This window comes from Erithacus rubecula, assembly GCF_903797595.1.
Source record: "Erithacus rubecula genome assembly, chromosome: 5".
Lineage (NCBI taxonomy): Eukaryota > Metazoa > Chordata > Aves > Passeriformes > Muscicapidae > Erithacus > Erithacus rubecula.
Genome location: NC_136687.1, coordinates 42,898,095 through 42,915,384, shown reverse-complemented (window position 1 = coordinate 42,915,384; position 17,290 = coordinate 42,898,095). Strand labels below are relative to the sequence as shown.

Genomic DNA, 17,290 nt, shown 5'->3' with positions numbered 1-17,290 from the left:
GTCCAGGTCTAACATTCCTGCGTCAGCCTTTAGTCAGTCCTGTGATCCCGCCAGGTTAGGTATGAGGACAGGACTGGGTCCTGGATCTGTCCTGCTGCTGCAGCCCGAGTACCCTCAGAGGCACAGCCCGGCTGGGGAAGAGGAGGAGAGCGTTCTCCTCTGCCGAAGACCTCTCGATTAAAGTGCCCGGGAACCTGCAGTTCCCAGTGGGGTGGGCTGCAAGCATTAGACAGGAGCTTAAAAAGAGGCATCTTGTGGGGTGGAGTGCAGTGGGAATGGGCTGATTTTTCTCTCAGCTTATAGACAGCTGGAAGGGGATACTGGAAAATCAGAGAGGCTGAAGAAAGGGCTCATGAAAAACTCTGTACAATTGGCAGTGACTGAGATTATCTGCCAGAGCAAAACTCAAACTGGCACAGAATGCAAAAGCTGTGGAGCTGGCTGGAGCCAGAGGCAGTGAGCCCTGACCCTGGGGACAAACCCAGGCAAGAAACCTGCCATGTGTTTAGCAGTGAGCCAAGACCGTCCTGAAGGGGTTTTGTAATGTTGGGAGAAACATGGGCAAAGGTGAGGAGATTGCAAAGAGACCTGTGCCAAAGGACAGGCAAACCTGTGCCAGTTTTCCTAGCACGATGACATTGATCAAGCAATATCAGGGTATGGTTTCACTGCCTGATAAGCCAAATGGTGCTGTTCAGTTGCTGCCAGAGAGGTTTTTTGGGGAAGACTTACTTGATCCTGCGTGCCTTGGGCAGGCACCTGGCCAAAGGAATAGGTCCTGTTTATCACTGGTGCTAAGCAACAGTAGCACGGGTAGCAATGGGTGCACACAAGCAGATTGGACGATGTATCAGGGACCATGGCTCCAGGAGCCGAGGCTGGGAGCATCAGGGTGCATTCAAAGATACTGGAACAGACCCCTGAAGCAGGACTCAGTCTTGAATTTCAACCCCAGTGTGGGAAGGTCCAGGCAGAGCTCCCAAAATGCATACTGACATGTCCTTGGAGGGGCTCTCAGTGATATTCTACTTATCTGCCCCATACTTTGCTATGTGCTTTGCTCTGGCATCTGCTCTTGGCCAGCCTTGGTGACAGGACAGATGGGAAAATATTCTGGTCCAAAAAAGATTTTCTTATGTTTATATGCTGTCTTTGTTTTTTCCCTCCCGTGCACGTGCCCCAAGCTTTGCAAAATGTAAGTAACCTGGCCCACAGGAACAGGAACAGGAACATCTCTTCCCTTGTTTATTACTGTCAACGGAGAGAAAGTCTTTAATGTGGAAAAAACCCTTTTCTCTTAGTCTGTGAACCCAGCCCAGACTTGCACTGGGAGCACTGGCGCTGACGTGTTTCAGGCTGAGAACACCCCATTGAAATGGTTTCAGAGTCCTGGGAGTCCTGCAGTGACAGTGTCATGTCACTAATCTGTTCACATCTCGCTGGCATGTGTTAATGCTTTTCTGACCTTTTCTAAAATCTTTTAGGCCCCACTTCTCCTCCTGGGAGAGGGTCAAAGTACTGCTGGAACTTATGCCTCACCTGATATGAAAAGATCCCGTCCCCAGAGGATGTTCTTTGTCAGCAGAATTAGATTAAATAGAAACAAAATGAAGAGTGCATCAAGGCCTATCACAGAGACTTTTTTCCCGTACTGCTGATGTGATGTGCATTTGACAATTTTGCATAATACTATGGCATTGCAGGGAGGGGTTGGCAGCCTGCAACCTGCATTCAGCGACCCACTCCTCTGGACCCCTCTTACAGAGGCTTGAATATCATCCATATTGCTCCATGGCAAGATATTGGCTGAAGTCACATTTGGGGGGAAGGTGGGGTGGGCATTCAACACACAGCTCATGCCCATCCTGGCCCAGTTGTTGTTCCTTTAACACTGCATGGAGACAGAAGTGATAAAAAAAAACATGGAAAGGAGATGGGGAAGCAATTTGTCAAGTCATAAGAATAGAAAGGGCTATAGCATAGCTTGTCTGACTTGCCCATATTTCCTCATTTTCATGCATGCGTCTCTGTTGAATTTTGCCATGTTTTCTTTCCTGAAAACAGTCTTAGTACCAGCACCACTTGTCTGGGAATTAAACAGAGATTTTTTTTTTTCCTTTTTCTGAGTATGTGAATTAAAAAATATGTGCTTTGCGGACCCCACCCCAAACCAAGTGTTAGAGAGAGAACAAAAGCTTCCTTTCTCCCTCTGAACATCCCAGTGCAAAGGAAAACCTCTAAAAAATCCATCTTATGTTTTGTTTACCAGTGTTTTTTGGTTTGGGTTTTTTTCCTGATATGTTGGGTTTTTCTGGCCTCCAATTAAAAAAAAAAAAAAAAAAAAAAAGTGGCTGGAAACAATGCATTTCAGAATATTTTGACTTCCATTCAGTTAGAGAAGAGTTTTCTAACTAGCTAGTACTGACTCACAGGACAACTCTTGCAGCTAACTAGATGAGAATTCTACCTCCATACCCCACTTGCCCCATAACAACATAAGAGATTGGTTGTTCTTCAGGGTGCAGCCTTTGTTGGATATCCCAACACACAAGAACTTGACTGAGCCATTGTTCTTTTGATCAGTTTTTTCCCTAGGAGAGCAGCAACACTGGTTGCACCCTAAGAGCCAGCAGCACACAGTGCTTACCCAGACCATGCCCCGGGCAGGGGGAAGAGGAGGTGGGCACAGGAGACTCCTTGCTGCTGGAGCAGAGCTGCTGGCCTGGGCTCAGTAACTGCCTCTTCTGCTCTCTCCTTCATGCATTTTCCTTTGTTTGTAGTAGGCAGGGTTCAGCCTGTCTCTCCTCAGCAGTAGAACAGACCCAGACCAGACAGATGCTAATCATATGTGACTTCCAATAAGACCCCTGCCTTTGCTTTGTCTGTGGGATACAGTTGTGTGGATAGAAACTTCAGTGTTTTATTATTCCTCCTGTTGTTCCAGTACTTCTCAGAGAACAGTGTCATCTCATTGGTATTTCTATGTGCAATCTCTGCCTGGGGTACAGTCTTCCTCCCTACTCTCACTCTTACTAACCAGATTGTTTTGAAGTGACTAAACCGGGAGTTGATTCGTGCGGTTCCTTGCCGGGAGGATTTTCAGCAGCGCTGCCGTAGCTTGCAGGCAGAACGTGCTGCAGCACGCAGAGATAGCCAGCAGAGCATTATCACACGTGGGAGCTGCTGCCATGCCCAGCCCAGGAAAACACGGGCTGCAGGACTGGTGAGAGGCAGTGAGGGAGTAGGACAGAGTAGACCTGTAGATCCACTCTCTACCCTGAGAGTGCCAGGGGTATTTGCAAGGGTGTGAGTGCCCTTCCACAGACTTGGATGGCTGTGTATTTTCTAGGGAGCAAGTCAGGGAGATGGGAGCCTGGAAAATGTCTGCTGAAATCTTTTCTGTTCTGAATCTCTAGGCTGAAGCTGCCTGGTTTTGGAGGTCTTAACTCAAATACTTCAGTGATCAAATACTTCAAGTCAAATACTTCAATGTCAGTGAAGGGACTTTATCCTTCCCTAGAGCAGGGATGAGCTCTGTCCAAACACCTGCCTGCCATCAACATGTCCCTCTTAGTTGCAGCAGGAATGCTATCCTGAAGACCTACTTCGAGGGTCTCAGTAGGGCGAGCATGGGTGCTGACCATTCCAGACTTTCCTCAGTCTTCACTGTGTGGGACAAGGACCACATTTTCCCAGTGCTGTCCCATGCCAGGGAGCCCACAGGTCTCGTGCCCACCTCATGGCAGCAGTGCCATGCAGCTGGCAGTCTGTGGTTTCTGTTGGACCAGTTTGGGCAGGCAACTGTGGAGAGGTAGTTCTGGTGCCACCAGCTGCTGGGGCTGGGTTGCTCTGTGTGACACACACCACAGCCCCTGTGGCACCTGTGGTGCCCTGTGACACTGGCAGACAACTAGAATGACTTGCAGAATGACAATGAACAGGGAAGGAATGTAATGGAGACTCTACCTTCTGAGTGTCAGGGAGTGGCTTCAAGGGCCTTAAGCAAGTAACTTTAAAAATTTTGTACTCTTTAGCATCCTGGTTGCTAAAGAGGGCTCCTAGGAAGCTGGCACTGACAAGGGATGCTAGCTGCCCACAGTCTTCTCTACACAGTTGAGCATGGGGGCAGCTGAGTGAGCACAATAGAAGCACTCACAGATGCCTTCCTCATTGCTCTGCCACCCTAGAAAGCAGGTCACCCTCAGTGGGACATCCCCTGCTCCTGGGATCTTCCCCCTGCTGTCAGAGGATTGGTTGTGTCTAGTGTGCCTGGCAGAGAGACTCCAGGATGGAGGAGGGTGCCCTTGTCATGTCTCTCAGGGTATGGTGATTGGGCTGGTGGATGGGGGTGCTTTCCAGGGAAGGAGTATGGGAGCAGGGTGCAGTGATGCACAGGCATGCAGCTGGAGAGTGCTCAACCCATGGGAGAGCCCAGCAGGCTCAAACAAGCACAAACATCCTAAGAAACCTGAGCTAACAAAGTTGTACCTGTATCACTGCTTAGGGGAGTGACACTGTTGTCACAGCACGTCTTTTAGCACCTTGTCCTGCTGGAAGGAAGTGGTTTGGGGGACACCCAAGGCTGGGGGGCCACTTCCATCAGTGGTGAGGGCAGGTTATGGAGGTTCACTGCCAATCTGAGGCTGTTTGAAGTAGAAGGAAAGCTGGCACTGGCTCGGATTGCTCTCAATCTGCTCCAAGTGTCTATGTGCCTGTCTCTTGACTGGCTGGTGCTATACACAGCCAGTCTGGCTTCTCTGGGTGGGTTTTACTTCCTTCTTCAAAGGCTGTTTCTCATCCTAAGCCTAGTGCTGGCTAGTAAGATCTTCTCCAGGGAGGGCTTTATGTAGGGCCATATCTCCTGTTTCTTAGGTCTCTGGCCTGGCTGCAGATAGCCCTGCTCAGAGATCTGGGTCCCCTGTGCTACTCCTGCTGTCCAGCACAGGCCTGTCTGTGTGGCAAGGGAACACTGGAACAGACTGTAAGGGGTTTCCAGAGCCTGTTTCCCTTGAAATATACTTCACATAGCAGATACTCTTTAAGCAAGATACTAATTCTAACCTCTGCTGCCCATTCACCTGCTCTATGCATAGAAATGGATTTGCTGACTTGTGTGCCTGACCATGGTAAATATGAGCCACGGGGAAAATAAAATACACAAGAGGCCAGCTCTGCTCTCTGTGCCCAGCCTGCTGTTGCATTGCAAATGTTGGTGACCTAGGAGTAGGGACACACAGGAGACATCTGGCGTGTAACTTCTCACAGCCTACTGGTCTCTGCCAGATGTTTTTCACTCCTGTAATTTCTGAAGACCTGGAGATTTCTTGAGTCTCTGAAAGTGTTTTATCTGTTCTGAATAAAGTACTCTTATCACTCCCTAATGGCAGACTGTTGACCCTAAACACTCATTTCATTATGTTTTCACCCAATGAAATTGCATGAAAGACATGGAAAGTTAGGCAGAAGGCTCAGAGCAATTTTTCTGCTGAGCACTTACACATAGCACTCCATGTAACTGAGGAGCTTTTTCATAAGTAGTCAGACCTGTCGGGGTGGTTCTGGTGGTTCTGATAACACTCGACTTTGGGCAGCACAGGTGCTGGTTGCAAATGCATCAACTTGCTGCTATTGCAAACTGCAGAATAAATGAGGTGAAAATGACCTCTCCCGGTCTCTAGTCCAACCTCTTGCTCCAGGCAAGGCCCTTTAGATCAGGTGGCTTAGGATTGTGAGCAGCAGAATTGTGAACATCATGAAGAATGCTGTTCCTAAAACATGCATGTATACAAGATCCCTGTTCTAGCCTAATATTACTTATATGTGGGTTTTTTTTGTCTTATTGGTGCATGGCAGAGCCTAAAGGCAATGTTTGCCAGGGGACAACAAATGTTTTTTTCCCTCCTCATGAACCCAAACAGCTTTCTTTTCAGAGTTCAAAACCTCATTTTCCTCTTCTGATGATTTTTAAAAGGTTATCCCTCTTTCTCTGTGTAAGAGTGGATGAAGTCTCCAAAATATGTAGGTTTTTCCTCTTTTCAGACTCAGTAATGTAGCAACAGGGGGCACTAGGAGTTTACAGACCCTTATGCCCAGAGTTTAGGAAATCTTTACTTTGGCTGATCCATGGAGATGACTTGCTTATTGCCTTGTCCCATTTGATTCTGACATGAATACTATCTAGCTCTCAATAGATAGTCAAATCTTAAATTTGATTATGGTTGCAGATGCCTAAATTCTCCTGGAGATACTGGCTGGTCATGGGTGTACTGTTTACCATGAAAAAAACTGTCTGGGTGGCAGGACCCAGAGAGTATTGGTGAATGGAGTTACATACAGCTAGTGGATGGTCCTAGTGGGGTTCCCCAGGGCTCAGTGTTGGGACCAGCCCTATTTAATGTCTTTATCAATAATCTGATCACAGGGATTGAGTGCATCCTCTGAGCAGAGGGCAAGTTGACAGTCAGAGAAAGCACCAGGGACACAATTTGCATTTTGCTTGATTGTCAGGATTTACATTTAATAAAACAACTTATTTGGGACTTGGCAGTGTTAGGTTTACAGCTGATGATCTTAAAGGTCTTTTCCAACCTGTATGAGTTTATGATTCTTAGCAGATAAACTTAATTACTGGTGTGACCTCCCATTCACAACCTCACATTTCACTACAGCTTTGTGCATCCAGCTGCATTTATGTCTCCTACCATAGGCCTAACAGTGAAACTGTGTGGAGCAAGAAAATCTATGAATCTTATGCAAATGCAAAGCTGATTTTTAGAAATTTGGAGAGAAGCAGGCTACTTGGTGTTGCATCTAGCTGTTGCTTGGGGTGAAGGTGAGTAAAAGAGCAGGAAAGGCCTTTGTAGGGGTTTTACAGAGATGTTATTTCAGTCAGGTCTGCATTGTCCAGAGTTCAGGGAACAAAGGCAAAGGGGCTTGTGGGGGGGTTTAGGTTTTGTCATGGGATAAGCAGGCATGTAAATCCTTAGGGACCAATTGCCAAGGGACAGGGGGTGTTCTAGAGTGGGGTTAGGGTGAAAAGGCCAACAGGGTAACAGAGTGGGAGCGACCGAAAGGCTGACAGAGAGAGGGCACGGGGGTTGGTTTGGCTTCTCTGATTGGGAATGCCTTTCTGAGTCTCCACAACTTGGAGTTTCCCAGAGCTTAGCAGAAGAGTGTGCATGCAGATAGCTATGGTACAACAGCCCCAAAGCCTCCTACGGAAGCCACTCCCCTTTGGCAGATGCTTTTCAAAGGAAGAGAGAGGGTTCACTTCAAGTGTCCACTTACAGACACCTGCAAATTGCTGGATATCCAAAATATTTGACAGGGACTGGCAGATAAGAAGGGAAAACCCAGGCACTTCCAGTGGATCAGTTTGGGGCTTGCTGCAATATCCCACAGAATCTACAGTGACAGCAGATGTTACTAGACAAGTTAAAGGTCTCAGTCCCAGCCCTGTTCTCTGCTCCAGAGTGCTTCCCAGTAGGATTTTTCACTGGGGAAGCTGGAATAGACTAGCTTACGTAGGAACAGCTTTAGGTCAACTCTAAACATTTCTGCACCTAATATCAGGAAGAAATATTCAGAACTTCTTAAAAGGTAAAATTAAGCACATGTATCAGATTCTTGCATAATTTCTCATCAGTTGACTGAAGAAGCACTTACAAGGGTTAATTTTTCCTTGATGTAAAGATGAGGCACTTTCACAGAAAAAAAGTTGGGATTTTTTTCGAGGTTATCTAGCTAAGAATTCCCTGCCCAGAAATCTACACTACAGATGTTTAGAGTTTAGAAAAGCAGTTTCTATGCATAGCAGTTGCTATGTGACCAACTCGAAAATCACAAAGCTAAGAGAGAAGCCAGTTCAATCCTACACATGGCAATGAATGCCACAGCTTCATCTGTGAGTCAGCATTTCTACCAAATTGTGTATCACGGAGTCTCCTCCAAAACAACATAATTGGATTCAATGATCAGGAAAAACCAAATTAACTTTGCCAAGTAAATGAGATTGACCATGTATCAATGACACTAATAGTAATACAGTTGAAAACAAACAGCTCCTAACAGAACGTTTATGCATTCAAATGACAATGATTAATAAAAACCCTTTCCTATACTCCCTACTGAGAATACAAAATGAGATTTAAAAGAAAACAAATGCTGCCACCTAGAGAGCAAGCTGGAAATCCACAAACCCAGGCTCTTCATACTGACTGTCTCCCACAGGATTCAGACATGGCTTTCCCTTCTGCTTTAGCTCATGGTCCTGTGTCCATGATCCATGGTCTGCTCACCCAGAAGAGACTTCTCTTTTCCTCTAGATGTGTAACATCCTCACACATGTGTAATAAGCTAATGAGAATGCTTACCATAAGGTTGTTGATGTCTAAAGATTACAGTAACATCCTTCTGTGACACACTATTATGAATTATGCTGGGACACTGTTTTTATTATATATGTTATTATATTATTATATAATTTTTTTTAATATATATATATATATGTTATATATATATATTATATATATATGTTATGTTATGAAGCTGAGGTTTAGGGTGGATGTTAGGAGAAGGGTAGTTGGGCACTGGACCAGGTTCCCCAGGAAGCACCAAGAAAGTCTTGAGTTAAAGAAGTGTTTGGCTAATGCTCTAAACATGGTCCTAAATGTAATGTACAGTGGGGTTTTTTAGTAGTGTTTTTTAAACTTAAAATAATTAAACCCATTGTACTGAAATTCACCATATTTTTGAGCTATAAGGCTTCATAAACACCCAGCTGGGGTACACTACTGTTTTGGGTTTTTTTTTGCTTCCAGACCTCCAGTTGTGCCACACGTGACATTCCTCCATCAGTGATTAGTCTTTGCTCAAAGAAAATTAAAGTAGGCATGTGTTGGAAGGTAAGGATAGTTTCAACCCTTTAAAGGAACTGTAAGGCAAAAACATTATGGTTTTTCAAACCCAAAGTCACTGATGTAAGAATGTTCCTCAGGCATGAAATGTGCTGTACATCTCTGTCTGCACTGCTGCTGCCCAGCAAAGCCTGACAAAGCCATTGTCTGGGGCCAAGGGAAGGGCAGGTGCTGCTTGGCTGAGATCAAAGGTAGAAGCCACCTGTGTATTACCAAGCACTGTAGGATGGTTAATTTCAATCAACAAGCGAAAAACAGGTACTCAGTGGAACAGAAAGGAACAAACCTAAGATATGTGCCTATATCCATGACAAGTACAAGGAGAGGACCAAACCTCAGTTCTTGCACACCCTCCTTATGGGAAGGCTCACCAGAGCAACTCTGGAGTGCACCCCTTCAAAGGAGTCTTGAGTTTTCCAATTTTGCTTTGATGTTTGCCACAGGAAGTGGCTCTTGGATGCCAGCCAGGCTGGTGACATCATGGCCCCAGGGAGCAGTGCCCAGAGGAACAGGGACCTGAAGGGCAGTGGATGCCCCCTGCCCACGTCTCCAGCATTCCAAAACAGCCCTTCCTTGCAGCAAGAGCAGAGGGTGCCCAGGTCACTGCCCCCCACCAGCTGGACCCAGAGAGCCAGAGGCAGAGGCTTGGTATGTGTCAGGTGGCCATCAACAGTTCGATAGTCACCACAGGAAACCCCTCCAGTGGCTCTCCAGGGGTTGGTGGCATCTGTGGGCTCAGAATATCCCAGAACCAAAGAACGCTGCCTTTGGCACAGATGCTGGGGCCTCCTTGATCCCAGGCGGGGCTGTGGGAGTGGCACTTGGTACCCATTCACTTCCTTCCTTGGTGCACTCAATCTCTTCTCTGGACAACTGTTCTACTGGTATAGAGTCAGAACATCTCTTATGATCCATCTTTAGTAAGGAAACAAATCAGGGTTCAGGTTACAACTGTACTATTGATATGTTTACAATGCAGTTTACTGATTTTAATGCAGTAAACATACTTTAAATATGCAAGCTTGTTTATTAAGACAGGCTACATAGAAAGAACACTTAAGGCATTGTTTCCATTTGGATTGTCTGTGACCCTCTTATTTTCTTGAAAAGTGGCCAACTGTCATATCAGCAATGTCCCTTTCGGAGAATTTCTATATTCGTGTTATCTTCACTGCAAACAGAAAAAAAATACATTAGAAGAGGAATACTTCTTCAATTTTACAGACACATTTTATAAAGTGGACTCTCTCATGTCTTTCTATGTATTCAGTTAAATGCTGAGATGCATTAATTGCATCACTTACTGTAAGCATTACCACAAAGTAACCATGATGCAAAAATTTATGAACCACATCCCAAGTGAGTAACTTACCACAGGCTTTGTTACCTATAAAAATTTGATAAAACCACCTGCAAACCTGAGAACTGTCAAACTACATGACCAATCACACCATGAAGACTAATATGTCCATTACAAAGCAGAACTGCAAGTTTAACTTGGCAGTCTTTGAAGTATGAACCAGTTATAATGCTTACAAAGTGAGAAGGGTGCGAATCCTGATGCACCTCTGCATCTGAGCCTTCACTAAATTTTGAATGTGCAGTTCTCTGAATGCTGGAATCTTCATTTAGGAAATTTTAGCCAAGTACCCATTAGCTGGGAAACAATGGTTTGGTTTTTCTGCAAGTCCTGTACACAGTATTTTGGGATGCTTCATTTACAAATCTCAATTTACCAGGCAAGAACAGACAGAAAAAGAAATAATAGAATGCAAATTGTCCCAGATCATCAGTTTGTTTCCTTATCCTAATACAATTAAGATGGTTTACTCCTCATAAAATTCAACAGACTTATGTTTACCCAAAAGCAGGCACTAATAGTTTTATCAGGGATCTTTTAAGCAGAAGGTAGTGGAGCAGATCAAAAGGGCAAAATCAAGGCCAGGGGATGTAAAACATCAGTAAGGATGTAAGGAGAAGTTCTAGCTGAAGGTCAGCCCTTACACTATACCCTGCAGAGACAGCTCAAGCTGCTGCATCTATTTCCAAAGAGTGCATGCTGCTGTTGGACTAGGTTTAAACTAAGATCAAGTGCTGTCATTGCTACTAGACACCGAGTGTGGAAGAGACCTGGAATTTGCATTTGAGCACCCACTTAAGAAAAGAGTAAATCTAAGCTTAAAAAAAAAAGTAGGTAGAAAACCAACTTTGGTCTTACAGTTAAGGGGGTTTCACTGCAGAGCCAGGATGGGGAGGGTTTGTGCTGCACCTTTGCTCCAGGTATCTCATGTTATCATGGATCAACTGCAGCAACCTCTTCTGCAGCACTCAATTCACACAGGGCTCTCCAGGTGCCCACACAGTCCTTCATGGCTAAAAGAGCTCATGGACAGTACTGTCTTGGCCATCAGGAGGTGTGAGGTTAAGACCTCCAGTGCTCTAGGCACCAACTTCATTGGGTTATCTTTCCTTAAATGAGCAAAGCAGCTAGCAGTTGCTATAAAGCTTATTTATTACAAAGGCGCATCAGTCTCAAAAGCACAGTCACAGACATTAAAGTCCATGCTAAGTTTTGGTATAGAGTCCCAAAGAGAAGCAGAAGATGCTCCTGCCAAGGTCCTGGGAAGCTGATGTTGCTGCAGCTCCTATCTTCTTCTTGGGTGTTGACTGATGGCAGCGAGAGAGCAAAGCAAAGCAATAGCAAAAGAAATGGCAAAAAGCGATGGCAAAAGCAGAGAGCCCCAGCTCTCCCCAATGCATGCTCTTATATAGAATCTTCCGAACAAGCTGACACAAACTCAGACCACCGCTTAACCTATTAGAATTGTAGTTTCTTAGCACAGCAGGTTACGTATAAACTATGCACATGGTCTATCTTGTTCTATCTGAAAAATGTAAGCAATATTCTTACTATAGTTCTATTATGTCTGAAACTACATTCCTGGAGCCTCTACAGAAAACACTAGTTTGGTTTATAACCTTCATTAGAACTCATAATTCTACTCTGGCATTTGAAACCTTTCACTTACTAAAAGCACTAGAGCTCATATTAAAACTCACTTACTTATCCTAAAAAATACACTTATACTAAAACTTAAACTTCTACTTTATGTGTGAGTGGCTTAATATACTTCAATCCATCCAAAGGCTTTAATTCAATCCCTGCATTCTGATCACTCCCTGAAGAATTCAGGGAGACTCCTGACTCACTGACTTCAACAAGGAAGTAAAACTCCCTCTAAAAAGTCCCTTCATGGGGTTAAACATGGTTAGAACAAACCTGCAAGTTGGCCATTTAAAAATCACTCCAAGTTAATTTAGAAGTGACTGTTCTGTAATTTAGTACTGGATGTGTCCCTACATTTGTTTCTATATCACCACATTACACTATTTCAGCAACTGGTCATGCAACTTGCTAAATATGGCAGAAAAATCTTTGTTCTGTCCTCCTAAGAAGTGTGACGGACTGTACCTTATATTACTTGGAGTGGAATGACCATTGGGCTGTTTGTCAAAGCTGAAATTCCTCCAATAAAGCAAAATGTTTTATCCATGTTGTATTCATGCCAAGTCAAACACTTCAGAACAACTCCAAACTGAACTAGAAGGTCCCCAAACATGCCAACTACTGAACTATTCAAAAAAACCATCAGGAGATTATCTGACCACCATGTCCCTCCAAACCAAAATACATGTTTCTGAGCATGAAAGAGACAGCAAAAAAGATGGTTAAGACAAAATTCTATCGGATTTAATCCCATATATCACACAAAACATGTACTTTTACATCTTATACTAAAGAGACATAAGCCTCATCACTAATTACTTAAGGAATTGAAATAAGCAGCAGATTTGACTGGAGAACCCTTTGTTCTGTATGCAGTGCTGTATTTACGAATCTGCCATGCATCCATCTGGAACTGAGGGATCATACCAAAAAAAATTAAGCATCCTAGAAAGGTAAGGCTGGATCTCAAAGCCCATGCTTCTGCTCTGATAGGATCAAAGATACTGTTAAGGTCACGAGATGCTCTCCTGTCTGTATCCCCACAATATGGATTTTCACACTATGGGTGATAACTCAACATTTCTCTTTGGGTTTTACTGTACTGATTTCACTCAATTTCTCCAGATAACTGGGAATTTTTGTAATATCCTGTACAGATCACCAGATCCATGCAATTTTGCAATTTTTATTACATAAAATATAATAGCTCTTTCAAATACAAAATGCTGGTTGCTGCTTTTGAACCATAGAATTTCAAACTTCTGTGACTTCATCCTTTAACAATTTCAGCTGAATAACTATTTGTCTGGTTATGTGAATGTCAAGTGAAGGTAATGTAAACTGTCTTATTAATGCTATGCACCAATACTTCTATTTCCTCCTACTCTGTTTGGTCAGTTTCATGCCAAAAGACTAAATCTCATGGATATGATGGATTATTTCTGACATATCTGTATCAGTTTTGCTTATATTCCTCTTTACCTCCGGCTGTGTATGAAACCAATCACTTACTCCAACATCACTCAAGGCTGGAAAGATGGGTAGGCTCCTAATACATAACATGCCAGAACCTCTTTTCTTCCCTTCTAACAGATTCTACTGTGTGTGCATTTTGAATGCTTTTTTTTTATTTGCTAACTGCAGGTTTACCAATTCTCTTTCCAATTTGTTGCTTACTTGGGTTGTTTGTACTGTACTCTGGTGAAAGTCTTACCAAATTCTGCAGATCTGCTTGACACACTTCAGCACTTCCTTAACAATATTACCTTGAGTGTCCTTTAATATTTTTGTCACTTTCCTTATTTTGGCCTATGTTACTTTTACCTTGGTCATTTGAATTTTGTAGATCATCTGGTCAGAGTTATTTTTTTCTCTGCCCCAAGCCAGAAACACATTTCAGCCTTCCGTTTCTTGAGATCTATCTGTTTGCAATTTTGTAAGTTCCCCTCACTGCTATTCTGCTACTCTCACTAATACCTTCTGCTGGAAACAGATCTTGTATTTCATGAATATAAATTGCCTTTTACCATCAAAATTCTATTCACAACAGTTCCTCCCAGTTTGTACTGAGAGACTGCTCTATAAAGGTTTCCAGTCAATAGTAATGGGGAGCAATAATGCCCATTAGATACTGATTTTGTGTTTTCAATTTAAAAAATTTATTACATTATTAAAGAATAAAATTCTCTCAAATATCAGTCAGTCTTTTTCTTGATGTTTAGACAACCAGATGGCAAAATAGTATTTTTTCCTAACATTTAGCATCCTTACTCTTCTTTGTGAAAGGAAGTGCAGGAGATTGGATCTGAAACATAAATATTTTATACGTACAGCTGCATTTTGGGTGGGATCTTTCATGTTTTCTGATGGAAAGTGTGGAAGGGTCTGGCATTATTGGTAGTATAGCATTGTACAAACACTCCTTCTCAAGAATTACTAATACAAATATTCAATACATCCAGCCGACCCATTTACAAGTTTTGTAATAAAACCTGTTGCAAGAGATTGACTGCTGAAACTGCAGTACAACAGTGCAAATGATCCAAAGTCAGTAAACTAGCTATCAGTTATCTGGAATGTCAGGGTGAATGTTCTGCTTGCATATAGGGAAGGACAGAATTGACTACCTGTTAGCAAGGCAGAGCACACACTCGTTGCCGTAGGTCTCTCCATCAGTGCCACACACTGGATGGTAGTCCCTTGGACACGCATAGTTCCCATACTTGGCGCAGTCAGGCTAGGGAAGACAGGTACAAAAGCGAAAGTTACATTTGAAACAGGTTTCTACCCAGCTTCTCAAGAATCCTGGCATACAGTGAGAAAAAGGTGTCCAGTGGGAGCTGGCACAGCATTTTAAAGTGCCACATTGTCTTTCATATTCTCATGGAAATCCATCACTTGAGGCTTGGCTCCTGCTGCCTGGCACGGCTTAGCTGTGGTGTCAGAACATATTTGTGACCCACAGCGGGGACAGCAAGTCCCCATGAATGGCAATTCAGACGGAGATGGTAAGAGGCAGGCATAGCCAGGGCTTCTGTGCTGCGGAGCCAGCAGCCTCCCGCGCCCCTCAGCTGGGGAGAGACACTGCTCAGCGCCGGGACCCCGGAGCCAGGGCAGGTGCAGACCCCCAGCGTGGGGCCCGCGGATCTGGGGAAGTTGGAGGCAGGGAGGGCAGGGGGCAGGCGTTACTCACCGCGTAGCGAGCCATGGCGCCGGGACACGAGAGGAGCCCTGTGAAGAGCGAGCAGCGTTAACGGCGCCTGGTCCCTCACGGATTCCCTCGACCTCCGCGGGATCAGCCCTGCCTTTACCGACAGGACACTGCCCCGTTCCGGCAACCCCTGGCTAGTCTTTGCCCGCTCCTGGGACACCCTGACGAGCCACTGTCCCGGTCCGGCTCCCGCTCCCGGCCCCGACCAGCTGCCATCCGGCACCATCCCGTGCCGGTTCCCCGCTCTGCCTCCGGATGGCTGGTGCCCGCCCCCGGCTAAGATTCCGCCGCTGCGCTGCTGAGCCAGTCGGGGCACAGCACTGCTTCAGGTTTCCCCCTCTCTGGGACGGAACTGGCCGGGGCACGGTACCAGTCCGTCTCCCACTTCCTCGGCACCGGCTCCCCTCCCCCGAATTCCAGTGCCCCGGCGCGGTGCGCGCGGTACCGGCAAGGAGGACGAGCAGCAGCAGTGCCAGCGGCCGTGCCATGTCGTGAACAGCGACGTGAACTGTGCAGCGGGGCGGCTCGGGCGCGGCTCGGGCGCGGCTCGAGGGGCGGCTCGGGGCGCAACGGCCACAGCGCGGGAGCCAACGGGGGCGGCGCGGTGCTGAGCGGGTACGAGGCGGGGCGCGAGGAGGCCGCGGGGCACGCTAGGATGCTACGAAGGGGATGCGGGGTTGAGCACTGCAGGAACCTCCCCAAGGAACACGCTCACGGGGATGGAAAACTTTTCAGAGTTGTGCAGGTGGGCAGCACACTTAATGGGGCGGCACAGGCTGTGATTTCAGCGTTCCCCAGGCTTCCCCACTTGTCTTCAGCTCGTTAAGGTTATGTTTTAATAGCAGAGTATCTTAGGCAGTGCAGGGAGGTTGGAAATACGCACGTAGTACCGATAAGAGTGGCTAGATTTGCAAAGCCCAGAGATTGGCTTTGCACAGGGTCTGGCTTTGCAAATGTTTTTATGTGGTTTCCTAAAAAGTAGGGTATGAACTTCTTGTAAAATGGCCTGTGCTTCTGTGGATGAGCTGGAGTTAGACTTGTCAAGTGTTTAGATATGTTCCACACAGGTACATACATAGGCATCACACACACCTTTCCTGTCTGTGAGTCAGTCTCTGAGTCCTTTCAAATATAGCTTTTTTTCTTTCTGACTATTTGCCCTGCCTACACGGCATCATAGGGAGGTTATTTTATTATCTACTTAATGTGTTCTTATTCCTCCAGGTAATCTCTGCAAATTGATTCCAGTTTCAGATTTTCATTCTGTGCACACCTTTGTGATTACTACCCAACACAAGGCATGTTTCATGCAAAGGTCTCTGGCTTGGCTGTTTTAAGCAAGACGCCTAATCAGAACATTTTACGACTGGTGAAGCCCGTAGAGGGTTATTTCTCTCTGCCTGATCTCCTTCCCTAGCTTTCCCAACTTTCTGCTTCAGCTTTGCCTTTTCGGCCATTTGAGATGAAGGTATCTTTCTGTTACCGTGCTACTGGTGGGATGGTTGCTGGATTTGCCATCCTGAGGGGAGGATTGTAAGGGGGCTTAAATACTGGAGAGTTATGCTGGGGTGGGGTTTCTTGTTTCTGAAGGTGTGATTTTTCAAAAGGAAGGGTGCCAGCTGAAGGTGAAGAAAGCAAAAGCAAGTGTAGAAGTTATCTCTCAGGTTGTGAATCTTGTAAGTTCCTCTAACTAGTTAAATGCAAAGCCCTTGCTCAAAAAAAAAAAAAAAGCAAAAAAAAAAAAGCCTAAACAACATGAACCAAGTAAGAGCTCAGTGTTACACCTGTTGGTAGCCCAAACCGGCTTTCTCCTGAACAACTCCTGTACAACAAGCACTAAATGAGTGTACTGTCATCAAGTCTCCTAAGAGAACAGCTGTCCCCTAAAAATCGTTCTCTACACTGATGTATTTTCCAGCATATTTAATGTTAATTCTGTGGTAATCATTGTGTTGCACTTGATCCCTGTCCTGTTTTGAAGGACAGTTATCTGCCAATAAAGGCAGAAGCTTGTCTTTTAAATGGAGAATGTAAACCCCCTCCCTCCCAATTATTATAAATTTGAAATTAAGGGGCTCTCAGGCAAAGATCTGGGAATTAGGAATACCAGTTCTTTACTGGGAAAATTAAAATAGAAATACAGTATTAAAAAAAAAT

At 45.0% G+C, this 17,290-nt stretch overlaps 1 protein-coding gene across 1 annotated transcript; it reads right to left on the bottom strand.

Annotated features, from left to right (window-relative positions):
* Window positions 1-9,922: 9,922 nt before the first annotated feature.
* SPINK2 (serine peptidase inhibitor Kazal type 2) lies at window positions 9,923-15,652 on the bottom strand. Its single transcript, XM_079305482.1, has 4 exons — window positions 15,579-15,652; window positions 15,116-15,153; window positions 14,550-14,659; window positions 9,923-10,086 (listed from the first exon to the last, which is right to left on the bottom strand). The coding sequence occupies exons 1-4, from the start codon at window positions 15,619-15,621 to the stop codon at window positions 10,041-10,043; spliced, it is 237 nt and encodes a 78-aa protein (XP_079161608.1). The 5' UTR covers window positions 15,622-15,652; the 3' UTR covers window positions 9,923-10,040.
* Window positions 15,653-17,290: the final 1,638 nt, after the last annotated feature.